We start from the raw sequence: 24027 nt of genomic DNA, 5'->3' as shown, positions 1-24027 counted from the left end.
CTCTCTTCTATCCCTTAAATGAGGAGCTACCCCCCACTTACCCCATCCCCTTCAACTATCAAAGCCATCAAGAGGCTTTCAGAGCCGCAATCTAGTTTTCCCCGTTACACGCTCAGAGCATCCAGGCCCTGACCATGCTCTCCCTTAGTAAGAGACAGGCTCTAGAAGGATGCGCTTTCCTTAGATCAGGGGGCAGCCCTGCCCCACACGAGCACGCGGCCCTGCGCAAGCTTCCTGTGACCGAGAGGGAGCCAGGACCACCGACCGCCCGGAAAAGGGCGGCTGAGCTCCGGGGCGCCCAAGCCCGCCCACTGCACCAAACGTGTGTTCCCTGTCAGGCCCTCCGCCCCTCCGCCGGCTGGGCAGACCTGGGGCTCCGCCCCCACCGCAAAGGGGCGGAGCCTCCCGCGGAGAGCCCAGCTTGGTCTCGGGCCGGTGGGCCCCACCGCTACGAGGCGGGCGGTTAGTCGCCAGTTTAAGCGAGGAGATCTGCGGGTCACGTGCCAGAGGGCTGGGGGCGTGGCACCAGGAAGCGGCCTCAGCGCCCGCGAGATCGCCGCCGCCGCCGCCCGGCCAGACTCCTTACATCCGGTGTTGCTCGACCGGCCTCACGCTGGCGGCCGCCCCCGGGCCCCCCGCCGCCGCCGCGGCGCCCGCCATGGGCGACGAGGACTACTATCTGGAACTGTGCGAGCGGCCAGTGCACTTCGAGAAGGCGAACCCGGTCAATTGCGTCTTCTTCGACGAGGCCAACAAGCAGGTCCGGGCCGGCCCGCGCCCTTCTCCCCCGCGCGGCCCGGCGCGCCCTGCCAGCCGCCCCCGATGCCGCCGGGTGCTCCGCGCGCCGGGGCCGGGGGCCCGGGGATCAGGCCTAGGCCGCCGCGCCAGTCCCTTCCTGGGAGGCATCCGAGTGACCGGGATCTGCCGTGGCCAGGGCTTTCTCCCCCGAAGTGACAGCCGGGCGGACCCCGGCGCCCCTCGGCCGCTGCGGTCCGCTGGTGGCATGCCGGTGTTTCCCCGACGCCTTCTCGTCATCAGTTTCCCTTGCAGTCAAGGATTTAGGCGCTGAGATTTTCACTGTTCTCGGGAATTTTGTAAACCCTGGGAGCAGCTTGGCTGAGTAGCCGGTTGTGCCCAAGTGCATTCATGGTGCCTTTGCAGAAACGGGTTAGAGCTTGCAGCCTGCAGGACCGACCCGGTCTCGCACGGCGGGCAGTGTGCCCAATGGCAGCTTGTTTTGGTCACTACTTTCTTGTTTCTTAAAATTCATGTGGACACCAAGCATCCGCAGTTTGCTAAGTGCCGCGTTAGTTCATCTGAACCCAGGGTGGGGCGTAGCAGAAATCATCCTCGCAGGTGGGCATAGATGTCTGGAGCCTTTCCGAGTTCAGGGTGGTAAAACGTCGCTGCTTTTTCTCCCAGGTTTTTGCCGTTCGATCTGGTGGAGCCACTGGAGTGGTAGTGAAAGGCCCTGATGACAGGAATCCCATCTCATTTAGGTAATTATCATATTGACGTTTCCAGACTGTTTCAACGTGTAAACAAAGTGGTGTTTTTATCTGTTTCTCATTCAGAAGCTTGTTTTACGTGTTGGGTGGGGGGCACATCCCTGCCTGTAGGAAGAGGGAAGCAGACACCTGCTATACAGTCTTGGTGGACATCCTTGGACTTCCCGTCAGAGTGAAGGTGTGCAGTCTTTCCTTGTTGTTTCGGGATCCACATACTCCAGTTCGTGTCTTTTGAAATTAACCAGTCGGAGCGTCAGCGTTCGTATTTCCGGTTTCTTGGCGGAAGAGGGGCTTTATTTCCTCTTTTAACTCAGGGACTTTCCAGAGCATTTGGGAGTTGGAGGAGATTCCTGGGTCAGTGTTTGCCATGTAATCATGTGTGTTAAAACCTCAGCTTCCAGTATACTTAAGGGGACTGGATGTCCCAGTATATCCCAATGGAACCAGTGTAACTGTGGGTAGCAGCTCCTTTCACTTTCAGAATTATCTCAGTTTGGATGATAAACTATTTGATGACCTTAACTGCTGTGATTACAGAGGGGAAAGTACAGAGTTGATCCTCAGTTCAGTGGTGACTTTAAAAACATTTTACAGTTGGACTGTGTAACTAAGAAACAGTTTTAATTTTTTTGGTTTTTTTACTTTTTTAATTTGGCTGTGTCAGGTCTTACTTGCAGCGTATGGGTTCTTTTCCTTGTGGCATGTGGGATCTGGTTCCCTGACCAGGGATGGAACCTGGGCCCCTGCATTGGGAACGCAGAGTTCTTAGTCCCTGGACCACCAGGGAAGTCCCTAGAAAACAATTTTTAAAGTAGAAAATGAATCAGCCTCTTTTTCTTTGATCATCCTTTGTTGGGAAAACACTGCTTGCAGTATGCTGGGCTCCAGGCGCAGGAAGGCTTTGAGTGAGCCTGGCCCCCTTTAGGGGTCACAAAGAGTCAGACATGACAGAGCCACTGAGCACGTGAGCACACCCCACTCTTGGAAAACCCATACATTTAGTGTTGGGAGGCAGGGAGTGGATGCATAGTATTTACTGTGATAGATATTGTAATCACCCTCTCTTCAGAATGTAGGCACAGAGAAGAGATGGGCTGGGGAAGATCACTGCCTGGGAGGGGGAAGGCCTCAGAGAGGATCGAGGGCTGAAAGGGAGGCCTCTAGGTGGACAGGAGGCTTCTGGATGGAGAGAACACGAAGACAAGCAGTCTCCCTGTTGAGGGGGGATTCCCTGTCTGTGTGACTGAAGACGAGGTTTCACGCAGGGAAGACGTGGGTGGTGGTGTGGCCACTGACATCGGTCGGCTTGAACCCTCTATATTCTGCTGTGGATTTCAGGGTTCATCTCATTACTTTAGATTCTTTAAAAAAAGGCAAAAAGATCAGTATTTGGGAAGAGTGCACTGGTGCAGCATTGAAGCTTGATTAGTTGGGAACCTGTTATATGAGTCAGGTATCCCTTTAAGAGACAATTGCTTCATTCTGAGCTGGTACAGTGGAAACCTGCCTGAAGGCTGTGTAGACCAAAAACAGTGTTGACTGGCATCCAGTAGGTTCTACGGGGTTGCTTAGGAAGGTCTGGGGTAAGACTCGCTGGTCGCTTGCGTGTGGAAAGTGGGGGTGAGGCCCTGATGATCTAGCCCAGTGGGCTCAGGAAGACTTGAGGGGAGATACTGAGTTTACCTCTTTTGTTTTTTTGGCCACACTGAGCGCCTTGTGAGATCGTAGTTTGCCAGCCAGGGATCGAACCCAGGCCCAGTAGTGAGGTGCTGAGTCCTAGCCACTGGACCATCAGGAAATTCCCTACCCTGTTTTAAAAACATCTTGCTACTTTTAATAGCTCTGTTGTGGTCTAATTATTACTAGCTGCATATATTTGACATACACAGTAGATGAGTTTTGATACATGAAACCATCACTATAATCAGGACAGGGAGTGACCCCTTTCCTTTGAGAGTTTCCCCTGTGATCCAGCCCTTGGCTTCCTCTTGACCTCCATTTGAGGTGGTTGTGAGATGGAGGTGGAGCCGTCCTGGGCGGCACAGCCCATGGGGTGCTGGGTGGGAAAAAGTAGACTCCTCTTTCAAAAGCGCTGCTATATACTTCAATCAGAAATAAGTAAATATCTCACAGCTGCCAGTATCTCAGGAGAATAAAGGCGCTGCTGTGAAGGGAATGGAGAGAGAAGGCGGCAGTGTGTGCAGAAAGTTACTCTGGGGTCTAGACTTAGTGACATCTAAAAGGAGGTTCAGGTGAAAGTGCAGTGTTTGCAACACCTTAGTCACTTGTTACATGCAATTTGGTCAGTTTCTTCTGCTGCCTGTTGCCAGTTGGACTCTGCTGTTTGAAAAGTGGTCCTACTGAAGCTTCAGAAACATTGTTATCATTTTAAGCTAAGATTTGCTGCTTCCTGAATATTTAACTTGTCTTTTTTCTTCTCATAAAATGATAGAAGCTAGAATGCAGTCATGAACTGTACAACTCATCACCTGCTCTTTCTTCTTAAAGAATGGAGGACAAAGGAGAAGTGAAGTGCATCAAGTTTTCCTTGGAAAATAAGATATTGGCTGTTCAGAGGACCTCAAAGACCGTGGTAAGACATATCTTTATAGTGCAAAGAAAAGGACATTAGAAGTACATTTGGTGGGCTTCCCAAGTGGCACTAGTGTTAAAGAATCTGCCTGCAATGCAGGAGACACCAGAGATGTGGATTCAATCCCTGGATTGGAAAGATCCCCTGGAGGAGGGCATGACAGCCCACTCCAGTATCCTTGCCTGGAGAAACCCATGGACAGAGGAGCCTGGTGGGCTACAGTCCATGGGGTCGCAAAGAGTCAGACATTTGAGAGCAGAGAAAATAGACCAAATAAATACACACGGTAAATAATAAGAAATACAGAATGCTGCTGCTGCTAAGTCACTTCAGTCGTGTCCGACTCTGTGTGACCCCATAGACGGAAGCCCACCAGGCTCACCCGTCCCTGGGATTCTCCAGGCAAGAACACTGGAGTGGGTTGCCATTTCCTTCTCCAATGTGTGAAAGTGAAAAGTGAAAGTGTAGTCGCTCAGTTGTGTCCGACCCTTAGCGACCCCACGGACCGCAGCCTACCAGGCTCCTCCATCCATGGGATTTTCTAGGCAAGAATACTGGAGTGGCTTCCCATTGCCTTCTCCGAAGAAATACAGAATAGGGAAATATAAAACTTGAAGTACGTTTGGAAGAGAACGAACTGAAAAATTCCAGTGTTAAAGGACCCATTTTTATTTTAATTTCATGGAAGCTGTAGTTCCATGCTGCATTGTTTTTGAGTTTTTGGATTCTTGAAGATGAGAAAGACATTGAAATGAATAAACGCTTAACAGCCTTAGTTTGTCATTTTTGACTTAAAATTTTTTTTTTGATGTACCTGTTTTTAATTTTTTTCCTTTTTTTTGCTGCTCTACGTGGCTTGCAGGAGCTTAGCTCCCCAACCAGGGACCAAACTTGGGCCCCTTGCAATAAAAGTGAGGCATCCTAACCCCTGGAATTGCAGAGAATCCCGTTAAAGTTTTTTTAAAAGTTATTTGGAACATCAGGCATCTTTTGTTTTGATGGATAACTGGAACCATAGATTTTGCAAAGCATATTTTTGGCAACTTGGGGAGTTAGCCTTACCTCAGTAACTTCATATTTTCATTTCTCTCATCTTTGAATGCTTGATCTAAGAGCAGATATTCAAAGCTGGAGCAGCTTGTTGGCATTTTGGCTTTCGTCAGTTTTCACCATCGCCATTTGTAGAGAAAAAGCTGTTGAGAAAGGCAAATCCTGTTTCTTTCTGTCAGTATTAACTGCTAAAATTTTTGGAAAGCCTCTTGTAAAATATAGCAACTCATTTCTCTGAAGTCAGTCATTTGAGGAATGCATTTTCAAAATTAGTTTCTGAAACCTATCAATATTTGGATTAACTCATTTTAAAAATTGGAATTTTTAAATTCCAACTGCTGCTGATAACAGGGCAGTTTGTCCAGATCAGTTGTTTTATTTTTCCTGTCTTTGGGGTTTTGTCCGGTTTTTTTTTTACCTGACCACTTTTTAAATTTGTCTTTTTCCTCTTGTCTGTTTGTACTCGAAGATCCACAGTTCTCCTCTGTGTGCTTCTTTCCTTTCAGGACTTTTCTAATTTTATCCCGGACAGTTCTCAGCTGGAGTACACTCAGGAGTGCAAGGTATGGGCCGATGGGGTGATTCTGTCTGAGCTGGTGGGTATAAACTCCAGGGTCAGAGGCACAGGGTAGCCGGGTAATGGAGAGCACGAATGTGGAATTAGATTGTGCTCAGACCCTTGGATCTGCCTCATGTTGGCTCTGACTTTGGACACTTTTTAGATTTTTTAAAGTGCGTTTCTTCAGCTGTAAGATGGAGCTGGCAGGATTAAATGGATGGACAATGTTGAACAACGAGCCCCTTCAGCCCTTGGTGGCTGTTGTCTTCCTGTGGCTCCTGCCCTTCTCCACTGGGCGGCGTTTTTGGGTCAGACCTTGGATTCCCTTCTTAGCAGCCTCTCCGGAGGTTTTTGGAAAAGGAGTTCTTTCCCCCTTTTCCCTGATGATGTTGTCTGGACTTGCGCTCCTTGTGTCCTTCATCTTCCATCCCTCCCGTCCGTGGAGATTCTAATCCGTTTTAATCAGATTTGCTGGGCCTGATGAGCTAGAGGGGGCTCAGCTCAGAGAGTATCTTGGCACCTAGGAACCCAGCAGAAGCTGCTGGTGAAGGGGTTTGTCTTTGCACATGTTTGTAATGGTTTTGCTACTTGGGGATCCACCTGGGTTCCTCAGATTTCCCAGGTGGCTCAGAGGTAAAGAATCTTCCTGCAAAGCAGGAGACACAGGTTTGACCCCTGGGTCGGGAAGATCCCCTGGAGGGGGAAAGGGCAACCCACTTCAGTATTCTTGCCTGGAGAATCCCATGAACAGAGGAGTCTGGCAGTCCGTGGGGTTGCAAAGAGTCAGGCACGACTGAATGACTAATACTTCTGATGGGTTCTCAGCAAAGAGGGGCCCGTCTGCAGACACTTTAGCCCCTGGCAGACTCCGTTGCTCTGTGCAACAGAGCCTGATCCTGGCCTGGCTGCCGTGAGGCTCCCAGTGTGACTTCACCAGGTGACTCAGGGCAGAGCTCAAGATCTTCAACCCCACTTTGGGTAACTGCTATGGAAAATCTTTAGGCCTTTAGACCTTTATACCACTAGCTTTTATGATGTGTTTGACTCAGCATATCAGCTGTCCTTTGATTTCTAAAGGTAGAGGTTGGTATCAGAGTGCTGGGCAGTTACCTTCCTGCCAAACTCAGTCCTTTCCCCCATCCTGTTGACAAGAAGGACTTCATATTCAGGTGCTTCAGTAAGGTGTTTCAGGTGGAGATCTGGGAACACTGTATTTAACAGAAAGTTTGATTTGTTCATAAGTAATCAAATCTTGGTAACTTTTATCAAAGAGCGATATAAACAGCAAGGTACTTTAAACTTTTGAAAAAAATTACAGATTCATTTTTTCTTTATTATTAATTAAAATAAAATCTTTCTACAATTCTTTTCAGACCAAAAATGCCAACATACTAGGATTCTGCTGGACCAGTTCTACTGAAATTGTCTTCATCACAGATCAAGGAATTGAATTTTACCAGGTATTATATTTATTACCTGGGCTTTCTTGGTGGCTCAGTGGTAAAGAATCCTCCTGCCAATACAGGAGACACAGGTTCAATCTCTGGGTCGGGAAGATCCCCAGGAGAAGGAAATGGCAACCCACTCCAGTATTCTTGCCTGGAAAATCCCATGGACAGAGGAGCCTGGTGGGCTACAGTCTGCAGGGTCACAAATAAGTCAGATAGGACTTAGCAAACAACCAAGAACAAATGTTTATTACTTACATGTTCTAGAGAAAGGTTTGTGATCATGTTTTAGCAGCTTTTTGAAATCACTTGGGTTTTTCTTCTTTTTCTAATTAGAAGTAATACATATTTTTATATAAAACATTCAGATGTTACCTTTCCTTTATTTGGAGGGTAAAAAGTCCCCCATAATCCCTGGAAGTAACCATTATGAACTAATTTGGTGCCTGTTCCTCTGCTTGGTTCCTACACTTACAAATATGGTTGGTTATATTGTATAATTTTGGGGACTGGCTCTTTTTTTTTGCATAGGGGTGTTTCTTAGACATCTACCATATCTTATTCTGACTGGTATTTAGGCGTGTAGATGTGCTACAGTTTGACCAATTCTTGTTCATGAACATCTTTGTTTTCTAGTGATTACAAACAATTCTGTAGTGAGTTCAAGCAGTGAATGAGCTTGTAAATGTTGCTTTATATTCTTAGATGACACAATTCTTGGAAGGGAAATTACAATCTAGGTATGAATACCTAAAAAGCTGAACAGGGACTTTCCTGGTGGTCTAGTAATTAAGACTCCTTGCTTCCAACGGGTGGTATGTGTGGGGTGGGGCTGTTGAAGGTTTTGTCCCTGATCAGTTAACTAAGATCCCACATGCCATGCAACAAGGCCAAAAAATAAATTGGGAGTAAGAACAAAATTGAGAATAAAAAGTAAAAACCTTAACAGATACTGTTAAATTTCTTCCAGAAGTTGCATTCTCACTAGCAATATAGGCATCTCCATTTTCCACACCATTAGCAGAGCTAGATAGCATAAATCTGTAGACATTTGTCAATCTTGAGAGGTGGAAAGCCATTTTAATTTGCATGTTTCATTAGGAGAGTGCTAAGCATCTTTTGTGTATTGTACATTTGTGTTTCCTGTTTTATGAATTGCCTTTTCATCTTTTTTTTTTTTTTGGATGTCTGATCTTATTTATTTGTTACTCTTAGAACATCTCATTTTTGACTGGACTCAGAAGCTCTCAGAGAGGACAGCCGCTGTCTCTTGGCAATCTGTTCCTGCCGTTTTTCTTCGGCCTCCTTCATTCTCTTGGCCAAAAGTTTAGCATATTCTGCAGCCTCTTCTTTATTTTTTCTTAGTACGCTGTTTCTTCAGAGCAATACGCCGGTGTTTGTGTTGCAGAACTCATGGAGTCACGAGACGCTGAATCTTGGGGGCTTTAGTCCTAGGTTTCTTACCGTCTTTGTTTAGAGGCTTTCGCACAACATACTGGCGGACATCATCTTCTTTAGAGAGATTGAAAAGTTTGCGGATTCTGCTTGCTCTTTCAGGACCCAGGCGACGAGGCACTGTAGCATCAGTGAGTCGAGGAATATCCTTCTCCCCTTTTTTCACGATGACCAAATTGAGAACACTCAGGTTGGCATCCACAATGCAGCCCCGTACAGATTTGCGCTTTCACGCTCCAGTCCTCCTTGGTCTGTAACAGGAATGACCCTTACTCAGTAGCAGGTGAACTCGGCCATGGGTCAAGACACCCTGCTTCATGGGGAAACCCTGCTTATCGTTCCCGCCACTGATTCGGACCACATAACCCTTCCATTCTTCACCCAGAGCGTCAGCAGCAACTCCTGTGGCCATATGCTTCTTGTAGAAGGTACGAAGTTTTTGTTCATCGTCCACTTCAATGAGCTTCTGGCAGCCAGTGGCCGGGAAAGAGATGTTCAGCTTCATTCTGAAGCAGCCGACAGCCTCAGAGGCACCATGAAAAAGAGCCTTTTCATCTTAAAAAGAATATTTTTTTAAACTTTTTAAAAATTATTGTTATTATTATTTTTTATTTTTTTGCTGTGCCATGTGGGATTTTAGTTCCCCTACTAAGAATTGAACCCTTGCCCCCTGCATTAGAAGCTTTAACCACTGGGCTGCCAGGGAAGTCCCAGATTTTTTTCTAACTGTGATAAAAAGCACATAACAGGAAATCTACCATCTTAACCATTAGGTGTATAATTCATTAGCAGTGTTTTCACGTTGTAGTGAAAACGAGCTCCAGAACTTTGATCTTGTAAAACTGAAACTCAGTACCTATTGAACAACAACTCCCCATTTCCCCTTTCCCAGCCTGTGGTAACCACGGGTTTCCTTTCTGCTTCTATGAATTTGTCTGCTTTAAGGTCCTCTACCTCCTACAAATGGAATCATACAACTTTTTCTGACCGTCCTGTCTCACTTAGCATAATGTCTTCAAGGTTCATCCGTGTTACAGCGTGCATCAGGATTCCCTTCCTTTGCAAGCCTGAAAAATATTCCATTGAATACACACACCACATTCTGTTTGTCCATTTATCTACCAACGGACACTGGCATTGCTTCCGTTTTTTGGTTACTGTGAATGATGCTGCTATTAACACAAGTGTGTGAGTATCTCTGAGACCCTGCTTTCAGTTCTTTTGGGTATATAACCCCCAAATGGGATCGTTGGATCACATAATAGTTCTGTTTTTAATCTTTGAGGCATTTCCGCTTAGCAGTTATGCCAGTTTACGTTCCCAGCAACGGTGCATAAGGGTTCCAGTTCCTCCGTCTCAGTGCTGACACTTGTTTTCTGTTGTATCCGTGGCAGTCGTCCTGCTGGGTGGCAGGTGGTGTCTCATCGTGGTTTTGGTCTGCCTTTCTCTGATTGGCGACGGTGTCCACCTCGTTCATGGCTTGTTTGCGCTCCGGATGGTGTCTGTTCCTCTTTTTAAACAAATAACTATTTATCTTTGGCAGTGCTAGGTTTGTGTTGCTGCTCACGGGCTTTCTCTGATTGCAGCGCGTGGGGGCTACTCTTCGTGGCAGCGCTCGGGCTTCACACTGCAGTGGCTTCCCGTGGACAGGCTCAGGGCGAGCAGGCGTCAGCAGTTGTTGCTCCTGGGCTTAGTTGCTCTGCAACACGTGGAATCTTCTCGGACCAGGAATTGAATCCCTGTCCCCTGCATTGGCAGGCAGATCCTTAGCCACCGTGCCACCAGGGAAGTCCCCTCTGCTTTTAAATTGGGTTATTTTCTTTTTGTTGAGTTGTAGAAAGTGTTTGTATAGTGTGAGTATTAACCCTTTATCAGATAGATAATTTGCAAATACTTTCTCCTGTTCTGTAGGTTGCCTCTTCACTCTGTGGTTTACATTGGACTTTATCTTTTAATAACTAACTGACTGATGTAGTAATGCACCTTATACATTATGTTACCGGAACATAATTGACCAGAGTGTTTCAATATTCATTTACATAACAAATTGCTGGTCACAGGCCTTAGTTTCTGCAAAAATCCCCTGGTCAATAATGTATTAATCTGTTCCAGCTGCCTGATCTATTGAGAGAGCTCCTGAAATCTCTCAAGTGGCGCCAAAGTGGAGAGGGTTAGAATTCTTTCAGGTGTTAAGTTTGTTGCCCCAACAAAACCAGTGTAATTTAGAATATACGAATCTAGGAGGCACACCTGTGTAACACAGGATTCTGTGAATGCCGTGGTACTTTGCTGTAGGTCTGTTATCAGAACCTCAGTGACCGGCAGAAAGAAAAGCTACCTGAATCCCATTGCACAGAAATAGAATTTTGTGCCTGTGACTAGCAAGGAAAGGATTGTGGCTTTACAGAAGGGTTTCTGGGGCAGTCATTTAAAAGTATATCTTTCTGTTCTCAGAGTAGAATAGTGTACATTCAGGTCATCTAGATGGTTTTAATTAAGGTCTTCAAGAAATAAGGTAGAAAGAAAGAGGACTCTGACACATCTTTATTTTATTATCCCTGGATCATCGAGAAACCCATGCCCCCAACGCTGACTTCCAAGACAGTTCTTCAGGGCAGTGTTCTGGGAGCATTAACATCATCTTTGGGCTCTATTCAGCACTCCTTAATGTATCATGAGATTCTGAGTATATTTTAAATGTGCCGTTGTTATAAAATAGTTACTCGATTTGCACTTGGAGTCTCATGAACAGGTCTGTTAGAAGGATACCCCCTCACCCCCAGCCTAAGATTGAGCGGGAGACCAGGAGGAAGGCTGATTCTGCAGGCAGGGCGGTGACTGATTTGGTGCACGTGGCTCCAGGGCGTGTCGGTTTGTTTTGCTGGATCCATGACAACCAAGGATGCTACTGCTCCCCACTCTTGGAAGGATGGTGCCTGGGAGTGTCGGGGCTTGGGCGGCCCTGGAGTGAGGTGGGCTGCCTGGGTTGTCACAGGTTCCTTTGCCCCTTGGAGCCTTATTTTTTCCCCTCAAATCAGCCTAATGATGCCCAGCCCTTGGGGGCAGGGAAAGAATAATGAGCTAAGATTTGGAAGTGTTAATAAGCACAGGGCTGGAAGAATGGTAGCTGTTATAAATAAAAATTATTTTTTTCTACTTAACTACTAATTTTTGCTTTTTATGATTTTCTTTGTGTACTATGTCAGTTTTCAGGTATTTTCTTTTTTATTATTTTGGTCGTACCTCGAGGCATGCAGGATCCTGACCAGGGATCAAACCCACGTTCCCTGCAGCTGAAGAACAGAGTCCTAACCACTGGACCACCAGGGAATTTCCCATTTGCTGTTTTCAAATGAAGCTTCTGTTTCTTGAACTTTGTGTCAGGTGTTACCAGAGAAGCGGAATCTGAAGCTCCTGAAGAGCCAGAACATCAACGTGAACTGGTACATGTACTGTCCTGAGGGCTCTGTGATTCTGCTGTCCACCACAGTGCTTGGAAATGTGCTGCAGCCCTTCTACTTCCGGGTAAGAGTCGGCCTCCCTTTAAAAAAGTCCTCTGACCTTGTTTCTCTAACAGCCTAACTGATCCTGTAACTTCAAAGGGGCAAGTTTCTCCAACAAGAGCCTCACCCCTTCTGACCACTAGAGGGCACCCCATACCATCCCATCTACATCAAGAAGGAGTCCTAAGGCCAGGCCCCTGGAACCCTGAAAAGGAGGGGAAGACACAGTGCATGTGTATCCTCAGTGCTTTGATGTGGGGAGTGCTGAAACATCAGAAGGGCTTAATAAGCTTTTGCAAAAACTTTTTTCTCCCCAAAACAGGCTGGCACCATGTCGAAGCTGCCCAAGTTTGAGATTGAATTACCAGCTGCCCCAAAGTCAACTAAACTGAGCCTCTCGGAGAGAGACATTGCCATGGCGACAATGTATGTCTGTCCTTTGGGAGAATTCCTCCTCATAATTGTTTTCAGTTCTGTCATGATAGGAGGTTGTTGTAAGCCCACCAGGGCTGCCCTGGCTCCTGTAGCCTCAGAACACACGAGAAGGACCCCTCCTTCTCCACTTCCGGGTCTTATGAATGTAGAAAGCTCCTCATCTTCCTGACATTCTTTTCTGATTTTATTGACGTTGTGATCTTAGAGAAGTTTTTTTCACCACATTAGTCTGATAAAATGAGACCACTGAGCCAATTTATTTCTCAGTTTCAGAAATTTTTTTTTAGTTCTGAGTTGAAGCTTATCAAAGATTTTTTAGATAAAATATATCATGTTTTTCTAAAGAAAAACATAGTTTACATTTTTTAGCTAACAGATGCAGACCTAGATTATTTGTGTAGGAATGTTTATTTTCATTTGGAAATGTAGATAGCTCAATTTAAAAACTTTATTATGAAAATATCAAACACAAAAATAAAACTGATTTCGAGAATCTCCTATATACCCAAATTCAACAAATATCAACACTTTGCTTCTAAATTACTTCTGATTCTTCTATGGCCTAAAACTGGTTTCCAAATGGTAAAATATTTTTAGCACTTAGAATGCTTTTTTTTTTTTTTAAAGAAATCTGAGGCATGATGGTATAGAAAAAGATAAAATGAGAAGTCTTTGCAAAAGGAGACCCTTCCGTCTGTCTCTTCCTTGTCCCTGAGGGAGGCCCCAGCACAGTGTGAACTCCTGGAACAAAAACCTGCCTACAGGAACTGGTCACAGCAGCATGTATCAGATGAGGCTTAAAAATGCAAAGTGATTAATTATCCTTTCCTATGGTTAAGGAATGTATTCATTTTATAAAACTGGGAAATCACAGAAAGTGAAAAGAAAAATGGACTTGGCATATTACTGTGGGCTTCCCAGGTGGTGCTAGTGGTAAAGAATCCCTCTGCCAATGCAGGAGACCCGGGTTTGATCCCTGGGCTGGAAGATCCCCTGGAGGAGGAAATGACAACCCAGTCCACTATCCTTGCCTGGGAAATCCCATGGACAAAGGCAGCTGGTGGGCTGCAGTCCCCGGGGTTGCACAGAGTCGGACGTGAATGAGCACATGAGCACAGCATGTTACTCAAGGACTGTTAACAACCTGTCTCTCTTTCCAGTGGTTTTGGACATGCTGCATAAGTTTGTAGGTTTGGTTTTTTTTTAATACTATGATCAAGTTCTATTTAGTTTTGCATCCCCGTTTTTTCACTTAATATTAGGTTTCTTTTTTTTAAGCTAACTGCACTTTCTTTATAAATGTTTCTCTTGGCTGCAGAATATCTCATGCAGAATATCTGATTAAGTGGGTATCTTGTAACTCACTTACCTATGGCCTTATATCTCAGCATTTAGAATGGAAGGATGTCAGATGACCAGCGTGACTTACGTCTCCTTGTTCTCTGATCAGATACGGCCAACTGTACGTTCTCTTCCTGAGGCATCATTCTCGGACCTCCAATAGTACTGGAGCAGAGGTAGTCCTGTATCACCTACCACGGTACATTTAATGCTGTTTTCCCTCTTCTCCAATTTTAAAATACAAACTAAAGCTTGTTGACCTATTTTGTGACCTTTCTCTTGTCTTACAGAGAAGGTGCCTGTAAAAAGATGCACATATTGAAGTTAAACCGGACGGGGAAGTTTGCCCTAAATGTGGTGGACAACCTGGTGGTGGTTCATCATCAGGACACAGAGGTATGAGTGCAGGGGCATGTCCTGCGCCACGGAACCGTGAAAATGAGCACAACATTCTGAAAAAGACTAGAAGATGCTTTTTATGCTCAAAGTTTTGGTCTTCCAGGTAGAAGTGGGTTTGGTTTTCTAGATGGTTTAGGAAAACCCTGCCAGTTGATTAGGATAATTAAATACTGTTCTAGGAAATAAAACACATAAGATCGAACTTGGGAATAGTCATTTGGTTGAGTCATCTAAGCCAGGAATTCCTGCCGAGCCAGTGTGTTGCGTTAGCACCTGAACCTTGCACTTCCTTTGTGAGTGTAAATGATGGTGGTTTTGAGGCCATGTGGCTCCAGAGAAAACTAGAATGCCTGTCAGCTGGGTGTCTGGTGGGAGACAAGCCACTCCCCTCCTGGAGGCTGGTGACACCCGTGTTGTTAACTAATGAAGATGTTGCAAGTTAAAGTGAAAAAGCTGTGTTCCAATAGCTGGAGCCCTTCAGCAGCAGAGTCATAGCTGTGGGAATCCGTGTGAGAGCTGGCGGAGAGCTGTGATGTCGCAGCAGAGTCCGCCTCATATAGGAACCAGCATGCAGGGGCAGATCGCAGACACGAGGCTCCTCAGCGGATCTGAACAGAAGATGTGAGGCCCCGAGAGGGTGGGTGGAACTGTGGTCTGTTGGACTGATACCACACGGTTGTCTTTCTACCCGCCAGACGTCGGTGATATTTGATATCAGGTTGAGGGGGGAATTCGATGGCTCTGTTACTCTGCATCACCCGGTGCTCCCAGCTCGATCCATCCAGCCCTATCAGATCCCCGCAGCAGGTAAGAGGGAGTCGCCGTGTGTGGGTGGAAGGGGGAGCAGTTCCGGGGCTTCCCACATCTGTTCACTTTTCCAGGGCTGGTTCTGTCTGTTTTCTAACGTCACTATTGAATCTTGGGCTTCCCTGGTGGCTCAGATAATAAAGAATCTGCCTGCAACACAGGAGATGCTTGTTCAGTCTCTGGATTGGGAAGATCCCCTGGAGAAGAAAATGGCAACCCACTCCAGTATTCTTGCCTGGAGAGTTTTATGGACAGAGGAGCCTGGCGGGCGACTGTCTTTGGGGTCTCAGAGTCGGACGACTGAGCGACCAACACTGCTGAGTCTATAAGTTAAAATTGTGTTCTCATGAAAAGCGTTTTATAAGCGACATGAATCTCCCTTTGAAGAAAACAGAATGATTCTTTTCTCTGAGCTCTACAGTGGAGCATTGTGATTACCCACTGAAGCTCAAAGAGTTTTTAATGTTGAGTTAAGATGTTGACATTTCTGTTTGTCTCTGCTCAGCAACCCTGCGGTTAAATTTGGCTATTTACGGCTGTCATTTTAACCTGGGATCACTTCTCCTTACCGTTGTTATGTTCTGTGTCACTATGATGATGAAGACTGTTGTTTTCCCTTGACTGGTGGTCATGGGAAGTGGTAAGGCTGTAGTTGTGAGGTTATTCTGAACCCGTCCTCCTACCCGAAGAGGTGGCAGTGAGAAGTCAGAGGAGAGAGAAGGTCAGGATGTCAGAAAAGGGGAAGAGCCATTTCGTTCCTCTTGCTTTTACTCAGTGTGACTGACTTTAGTGGAGAACTCAAACCATGTTCTTTTTCAAGGAGATGGGAGTCTGGAGCAGGTTGGTTGTAGTTGCCATGTATAAACCAGAGTCAGAAGTGCACATGTGGAACTCTGGGAGGAGTGTTTTCTTAAAGGAATCCTTGTCAGATAGCTTTGGGTTGGCCTTGCCCACTGACAGGACGTCCGAATACCTGTCACGGGAAGAATCAGGTCAGGCTCTCGCTGATAGTTTAGCCAGAGTGCTGCCTCTGCACTGGGTCTTGCAGGATCAGCCAGCTGAGCAGGGTTTGAGAACAAGCTACAGTTGACCCTGGAACAATGAGGGTTAATCTGCATATAACTGATGGTCAGTCCTCCAGATCCATCGGTCTGCACCTGAAGATTCAGCCACCCACAGACCGTGTAGTCCTGTGGTTTCTATTGTTGAGAAATATCCCTGTGTAAGTGGGCCCATGGAATTCACACCCACCTTGTTTGAGGGTTGGCTGTAGTTCTCACATCTGATTAGGTCTCAGCCTTCTCTGTTCTTTCCAGCTTCTTCCTTTTGCCAGGGTAGTTGAAAGATGTCAGCACTTAAAGGTGTCCTGTTAGAAAGATGTCAGTAGATGGTGTCAGATGAATGGCTGGTATCTGCGATTGCTTACTCAGCATGAAAGTAACTGCTGGTAATTGGGGCAAAAACGACTCTAAACATTCCAGCCTGGTCCTCTAATGGGGCCCTGGGGAGGGGGGGGAAGTCTGCACAAAATTAACATCTTTTCTAACCAGCTGATAAAAACCTATCTTCCAGTCTGAAAGCACCCAGGTGACTTTTTCAGTTCTTTCTTGTGTACATGTGTAAAAAAGCAGAACAGTGCTGTGAAAGAAACTTCAGCCTGCTTTCCGCTTCTTTCAAGACTTCTTCAAGACTTCCTCATGGATTGTTCTCGACTTCCTTCTTTCTCCTGATCGGTGTTATCAGTGGGACATGCCAACTCACTTCCTCCTTACTTAACTGCAGTCAAATGAACACGCACTGAAGCCTGTAGAAAGTATTAAGTGTCGCACTGGTAGCACTTTCCAGTTGGGTTACTTAGCCCTTACACACGTCTTCTCTGTTTGTAGGTCCGGCTCCTGTGACCAGCCAGTCCCCCGTCCCATGTAAACTCTGTATCTTTTCTGAAAGCCTTGGCCGGGCCGGGGAGGGGAGCTGTCACCTCTCCTTACACAGGGGTCTAAGGGTGGTCCAAGCCTCCTAGTCGGATGAATCATATCATGGAAAGCACCCGTGGGGTTTCCCTCTCATCGAGGGCCGGGCCTCCATGGGGGACTCAGTGAGGGGTGGGGAGGATGCTCACGGGAGCTGGGTCGCCTCCTGCCTCTCCTGGGGTAGTGTTTCCTATAACGTGTGGATTCTTCATCGTGGATCGTCTTCCAGCCCGACATCATCATCAGTGCAAGCCAAGGTGGGTCTGGGGTGTGGGTGGTGGGGTGTCCTGTTAGACAAGCTTGTGGACGGCCTCCTGTCCGTCTCGAGGGTACCAGCTTGGTGCCGGCCCTGGGGAGAAAGGGCTGACTCGGACATTTCCAGTGAAGCCTTTAATTCTCTCCCGGAGCCCCAATGAGAAGGACTGTGCCCACTGCCCAGCAGTGAGGGTGTTGGGAGGTTCGAGGACAGGGGATGCCCAGGGCTGGGAGGATGGCGGGTTCCAGGGCTCCTTTGGGAGCTTCAGGAATTGCCTTTGACTAATGAGTCAGAGCAGAAGAGGAGCCCAGGACCAAAGTCTGCGCCTGGGCTTCCACCTGCTCTCCCATCAGCGCTGAAGGGGAGGAGGTGCCTGTATTCAGTGGATGCTCCACAAGTGTGCAGGGAGGGTTCCTCTGTGAGGAATTGGCCAACACGCAGAGGTCGTTGGCTGCAGCCCCACTGTGGTGTGGGTGTCCTGATCATCGCAGCCTGGGCTGTGTTGTGAGCGCAGCCGCTGGCTCAGCTCTGCAGCGTCACCTCCCCCCACCCCCCAACCCCACCCGCCGTGAAGGTGGAGGGAAGCAGCTCTGGGGCCGCTGCTCTGGTTTACAGCCAGGGTTCAGCGTGCCACCTCTCCACCAGGTTACCTCTGGAACCTCCAGGTGAAGCTCCAGCCCATAGTGAACCTCTTGCCCGATAAAGGCAGGCTTATGGACTTCCTCCTGCAGAGGAAGGAGTGCAAGATGGTCATCCTGTCTGTGTGCTCGCAGAGTAAGTAGGGGTGGGGGGTCTTCAGCCTCTCCGTCTGATTCCTGACACAGCCTGCACGCCTACCACGAGATGGGCCACACTCTTCTCCTGTCTGCAGCCTGTAGGCCCAGTGACGGGAGCATCATTTAACCCCCTGGAAAGGCTGCTTGGTATAAAAATTATTTATCCCTGCAAGACATTTCTTGGGTAGGGGAGACTAAACAGACCTAAACCTGGACACACAGGAGGGTAGAGGCTGCCCTCCCCAGCTGGAAAAGAAACCTTTCTCTGAGTCCAAGTCACTCACGACGTTGTGTCTGTTAATACTCTGAGACTCTCCTGATGCCCTCTGTCAGTAACTGACCACCCTCAGGGCCCCCAGCCCCTCAACTGTGTCATGTCTCCTGGTGACCCTCGGAGATGAGTCCTTTCTCTCCTAGCGTGTTGGCTGACCAGTGTGAAACTTAATTCCTTCCAGTGTTGACAGAGTCAGACAGAGCGACGTTGCCCGTGATAGCCACCGTCTTTGACAAACTCAACCAAGAGTATAAGAAGTACCTGGACGCCGAGCAGAGTTACACGATGGTAAGTTGTATTATGTACACTTTACATACAAGGTGGGGCACTCCACCCCACCCCACTGTGGGTATATTTTCAACGTAATTATAAGCAAGATTCTCATAGAATGATAACACTGAGGTTTGCCGTGTGCCAGAGAGCATGGTGGATGTTTACAGGGAGTGTAAACTTAAGAGTCCTCATGTCCCCTGAGCTCAGAGGCTGAGTGTCACTTAATGGTTCCTCTTCATTTGTTGTTTTTAATCTGTGTTTGGTCACACACATGTATAGATCCTTGGTCTCCCTTTATGTAACGGATAAGAAAATCACTCTCAGTTTGCATTATTTTATGTCCTTCTGCCAAGCCAGACTCTAGACTTTGGTAAATCAGTACTGTATTTTGCCACATCTTCTTTTCCTTTTAGGATGAAAAAGCTATAAAAAAATAAGACTTATCCTGTCATTCAGTCAAGCTCCTTTTAGGATCCTGATAGTTCAGTATTAGCACTGCACTTTTCCTTTAGTAGGTTCAGGTGTTTGTTGGACTTCCCTGGTGGTCCAGTGGTTAAGACTTCACGCTCCCAGCTACTACTGCTCGGGGCATGGTCTGGGACCAGTTCCCCCGGTCTGGGGACTTAAGATCTCACATGCCACTTGCAGCCATAAAAAAAAACAAAACAACAGACAAAAATGTCAAGTATCTGTTGTGAAGGGTAGGCTTCTCAGAGTCTGCTGTACTGTTTCCTAAGTGTGTCTTCTGAAGCTAGAAGGAAGTTCAGGACAAGTGGAATGAATTATTTACCTTCATGAACCTGAGCAGTCCGAAGGCTAAAAATGGCAGTGGTTTTAAACAGTAACAGCCCCCCAGAACCCCTTCCCTTTCGCTTCTCAGGGCTAACAGGGCCGAGGTGCAGCATGCAGCCTTGTGTGGCCCTGTCCTGACCCAGGTCCTTCTGGAGTATCCTGTTGTTGCCGCTGGCGTTCTGGGCAGAGAAGGCAGCAGGCCTGATCTCAGATGGCAGTGTCTGTGAGCCCCTACGCTGCGGTGCTCTGGCTCTGTAAACCTGTGGGAGTCAAGAGCATGGTCCACCAACCCCACCACTGGATCACGCCGGGCTTCTGCAAATGCAGGTTCTCAGGTGCCCCGTCGCAGAGTCAGCATTACCAAGTGAGGTGAAGTCAAGATCTCACAGGGCTTTCTTGTTCAGTGACATTTGGGGAGCCTTGCTTGCCATTTAAAAAGCTGTTGAGGGAATTCTCTGGCAACCCAGTGGTTAGAACTTTGTTCTCAGCACTGAGGGCCCGGGTTCAGTTCCTGGTCTAAGATCCCACAAGCCTTGCTGCTCAGCCAAAAAAAAAATTCTATTGATACTCATTCTAAGAAAGATTTTTCACTCAGTGTAGGATCTGGGCTTCATAAAACAAAGATGCAGTAGGCATCTTAATTAGACAACAAATGTCAGATGGTTTGCAATTAATAATATTAGGGAGTTATTTTAAGAGGGTAAAAAAATAATTCTCAATAAAACTACACCTTAGGCTTTTTAGTTCCACCCATGAACACTGGTTTGTTTTCAAGATGATCAGCTCTGACCTGCTAAACATCCTCTCTAGCTGCACTGCAGTTTGTCCAAGTGTTACCCTCTGCTCATGGCCAGGCTCACAACATCCAGGAATTTGGTCTTTTTGGGTTGACTGCAAACATGCCATTACCCAGAAGACGACTGAGATCCTGTGTGTGGTTTGTGTGCAGGCCGTGGAGGCAGGGCAGAGCCGGAGTGGCCCACTGCTCAGGAGGCCAGTGCGCACCCAGGCCGTGGTCGACCAGTCTGACATGTACACCCATGTTCTGTCAGTATTCACGGAGAAGAAGGTAAGGGAGGCTCGCCAGCCCCCTTTGGGCTTAGGATTCCCAAGGCGGTGATCATACTTGAAGGGAATTGAGGAGAAAGAACTCAGAATGTGACTGGAGTAACCGAGCTATCTTGGAGTGAGAACTGAGTGAATGCTCATCGTTTGGCCTCTAATACTCAAGCTTAAATATGATCACAGACCAGGGAGGGTCTGGAGGGTGGCGTAGCTGTAAAGAACCTGCCTGCCAGTGCAGGAGATGTAAGAGATGTGAGTTTGATCCCTGGGTCAGGAAGATCCCCTGGAGGAGGGCATGGCAGCCCCCTCCAGTGTTCCTGGCTGGAGAATCCCATGGACAGAGGAGCCTGTGGACTACCGTCCATGGGGTCGCACAGAGTTGGACATGCCTGAAGTGACCAAGTCCAGCACAGCACAGCCAAGTGGAACCCCGGAAGCCAGGGGGCAGACGAACAAGGAGTCACGTGTGTGTCTAACCATTCTCCTCTGTGTAGGAGACGCCGCACAAATTCGTGATCGCCGTGCTCATGGAGTACATCCGCTCCCTGAACCAGTTTCAGATCACAGTACAGGTACCTCTGTGGGCCCACGTTCCAGGGACAGGGAATCATTAGAGTAAAAGCAGCATCACTGTCTTAACTGAGGTGACTCTCAGTATCCCACAAGGGTCTGCACACCTGGCTCAGAGTGAGCCACCCCCCTCATGGGACCCCGTGTTCTTCAGTGGAATGATCAGTGTCAGATGAGGGCTGGGTTCTTTCCCTGCACACAGAACCCACTTCTCTTAGTGATGGGAACTTCACTTAGAGCAGCCACAGTCCTTGCACCGCATCTCGTCTCGTAATTGAATGATGTGTCTGTCTGTGTCTCAGCATTACTTACACGAGCTGGTCATCAGGACGCTCGTCCAGCACAACCTATTCTACACGCTGCACCAGTTCCTGCAGTACCACGTCCTCAGTGACGCGAAGCCTTTGGTGAGTGCCAGCCGGCTTAACTTCCGTGACTCAACATTTGAGGGACTTCCCTGGTGATCCAGTGGCTAAGACTCCACGTTCCCAATGCAGGGGGCCCAGGTTTCATTCCCAGTGGGGTAACTAGACCCTGCTTGCCACAAGTAAGAGTTCGCATGTTGTAACTTAAGATCTGGCATAGCCAAATAAAAACAAGTATAAAAAAACTTTGACCTTCCAACATATTATGAATCCAATCTGAAAGTATGTGTCTTTCAGGCTTGTCTGCTGCTTTCCCTAGAAAGTTTTTATCCTCCTGCCCACCAGCTGTCTCTGGATATGCTGAAGGTAACTGATATAGCCAAGTTTCAAACCCCACAAAAGGCTGTTCCTACTGCTTGTGCTGACCCAGCTTTCTATCTTATTTCCAGCGACTTTCCACAGCAAATGATGAAATAGTAGAAGTTCTCCTTTCCAAACACCAAGTGTTAGCTGCCTTAAGGTTCATCCGGGGCATTGGTGGCCACGATAACATCTCCGCGCGGAAGTTTCTAGATGCTGCAAAGCAGACTGAAGACCACATGCTTTTCTACACGATATTCCGGTTTTTTGAACAGCGAAACCAGCGTCTGCGAGGGAACCCTAGTTTCACACCAGGTGAGAATACAGCTGTAAGGAAAAGTGGGGCAGCCACACTCAGTACCAGGAGATCACTGGCGGCTGGGGTGGGGCGAGAAGCCTTTTGGTTGGGAGAACTCTTGGGCTAGTTCTTAACAAAATTTTGTACCAGCCCGCATAAGCCTTAGCCTGTTCACTGTAGTGAGAGTGGATTTAGGGTGCTGATGGAGTTGGGGTTCTGCTCTGGAACTTGCAGGGAGTGATGGGTGGAGACAGTGTCATCTGGGCACAGCTATCTGATATCTGGGCCTGGAATGGCCCTTTCTGAAGACTCAGGAACAAGACCGGAAATGGCTTCAGAGGCTTGTCAATGGCCTGAGGCTTGTCAATATTTCATTTTTAGGCAGGATGCATTGGCCAATCCCTCTAATCTCCAAAGTTATGAAATCTAAAGAACCCTTTTCCTCAGGATGGGGGAACCTGTGACTCCTTCAGGGCTTCCAGTGTTTACGGATCTCCCTGATTCTCTACTGTCTCTCAGGGCAGACTGCAGGGTTGCTGGGGGCTGTCAAGGCACCAGCCAGTCCTGTGATGGCATGAGCTGTGTGAACAGAAAGGATGACTCAGAAGCTTAGGAAAACAAAGTATTTTATGAGAGAAAAATAAGTTAAAACCCAGGATCCACATCTAGGAGCCACAAAGTGTTCCCTTCTTTTCCTCCTTTTGTGCCTCGTCCTAACGGGTTAAATCTGCATTTGCCTTTACAGGAGAGCACTGTGAAGAACATGTCGCTTTTTTCAAACAAGTTTTTGGAGACCAAGCTCTAATGAGGCCTACAACGTTCTGAGGTCACTTGCTAGTTTTTTATATATATATATAAAATGTGTACAAAGTTAATTTATTGCATTAATAAAGCTCTTTAAACTACAAAATGTTGTAATAAAGTATGTATCTACCACATCCTCAAATATTACTAAAAATAAGGTGTAGAACTTGTGTGATGGCTTACTCCTGAAAAAGGAGAAACATTGCATTGATTGGCCTTTAGGAAGTGTCAGCGAGCAGATCGCAGGCTCCCTAGCGCCCCCTTCTGACTGCCCGAGAACCAGGCCTCATTCCTGGGGAACCGAAAGGTGCTCCAGCGCCCTGGGGCTGCCTCCAGGTTCAGTAATACTGCTTCCGGTCAGAGTCTGCATTCCTGAGTTTAAAAGCGCTAGGCCAAAGCGGCTGCTGTTAAGTAGCCTGATGCTTGCTCACATCGACGGTTCAACCGAGCCTCGACAACGCAGTTGCTGTCCAGTGGTAAACCAACCGACCCGCAGACACAGTCTCAAGTCCATGAGGGGGCAGCTAGAAGTTGAGGAGCTGTTCTCGCTCTGTGCCTCTGTATCGCTGCTGCGTGGTCAAACCTTTGGCTTTATTTATCGACGGGCCTGTGAGGGATAAAATAACTTATGAATCATTTCTTGAGAAAAGGAGATGGTTTCTACTATAACAGAACTTCCTGTCCTCCAGAGATTTACAGGGAAAAAAAATCCTCATTTTCTCAATCACAAAGCTATAAATCAAGCAAATTAGTACTGTTCTGTCAACCACAGGTCATTTATAGAAGCTGAAGTTGCCACAGAGGTAAAAGACGCTCCTAAGGAGAACTCCAAATTAGAGACAAACCGCAGAGCAGCGTTGTTCTTTAAAAGTGAACGGAAATGAAGGCTGCTCCAGGGCACCGCGGGCTGTGGCCAGACTCAGGTCCTTCTCCTCAGCGGGTAGGAGCCCTGGGCCTCTGACATGCAAGCTCACTCCCAGTGCTGACCACATCAGGCTCTGGTTTTCTAATGAAGTGGTTTAGCCCTGAAGCCCCAGGATCAGAGTTTTTCTCTTAGAATAAATATTTATCAAATGACCACTAGTATAAGTAGGTTCAAATACTTCAAAAGAAAGCTTCAAGGTAC

The 24027-nt window shown here is 47.2% G+C and overlaps 2 protein-coding genes and 1 pseudogene across 4 annotated transcripts in view; 1 reads left to right on the top strand and 2 right to left on the bottom strand.

Moving 5' to 3' along the window:
- The first annotated feature begins 515 nt into the window (after positions 1-515).
- Positions 516-22980, top strand: RMC1 (regulator of MON1-CCZ1). Of its 2 annotated transcripts, none has more exons than XM_088833488.1 (20): positions 516-760; positions 1423-1499; positions 4017-4101; positions 5658-5714; positions 7084-7170; positions 11998-12138; positions 12439-12542; positions 14002-14091; positions 14183-14288; positions 14987-15098; positions 16985-17029; positions 17272-17325; positions 17970-18098; positions 18556-18662; positions 20389-20508; positions 20999-21076; positions 21377-21481; positions 21737-21805; positions 21889-22114; positions 22843-22980. In XM_088833488.1, exons 1-20 carry the CDS (start codon positions 659-661, stop codon positions 22920-22922), a joined length of 1974 nt encoding a protein of 657 aa, XP_088689614.1. In that variant the 5' UTR covers positions 516-658; the 3' UTR covers positions 22923-22980. The 2 variants fall into 2 exon arrangements, with proteins under 2 accessions (XP_088689614.1, XP_088689615.1); XM_088833489.1 differs by having other exon boundaries at positions 728-760; positions 3961-4101.
- LOC129549729 (small ribosomal subunit protein eS6 pseudogene) lies at positions 8380-9136 on the bottom strand (annotated as a pseudogene).
- NPC1 (NPC intracellular cholesterol transporter 1) overlaps positions 22707-24027 on the bottom strand; it is a 43885-nt gene continuing 42564 nt past the window's right edge. For both annotated transcript variants that reach the window (XM_088833486.1, XM_088833487.1), the window contains one exon: positions 22707-23508. In XM_088833486.1, coding sequence (XP_088689612.1) covers positions 23426-23508 — 83 coding nt within the window. In that variant the 3' untranslated portion in view covers positions 22707-23425. The remainder of the gene's footprint in view (positions 23509-24027) is intronic.

The sequence above is a fragment of the Moschus berezovskii genome, chromosome 28, assembly GCF_049115385.1.
Source record: "Moschus berezovskii isolate FMDL1 chromosome 28, NW_MosBer_1.0, whole genome shotgun sequence".
In the NCBI taxonomy this organism is placed as follows: domain Eukaryota; kingdom Metazoa; phylum Chordata; class Mammalia; order Artiodactyla; family Moschidae; genus Moschus; species Moschus berezovskii.
This window is presented reverse-complemented; position numbering and strand designations above follow the sequence as displayed.

Bases quoted from the DNA above. Each gene is read 5' to 3' on its own strand.
- RMC1 (XM_088833488.1), top strand. From the start codon at position 659: ATGGGCGACGAGGACTACTATCTGGAACTGTGCGAGCGGCCAGTGCAC. The intron at 12,139-12,438 runs GTAAGAGTCGGC...TCCCCAAAACAG, and splicing joins TGCAGCCCTTCTACTTCCGG to GCTGGCACCATGTCGAAGCT. The intron at 21,806-21,888 runs GTAACTGATATA...TCTTATTTCCAG, and splicing joins TGTCTCTGGATATGCTGAAG to CGACTTTCCACAGCAAATGA.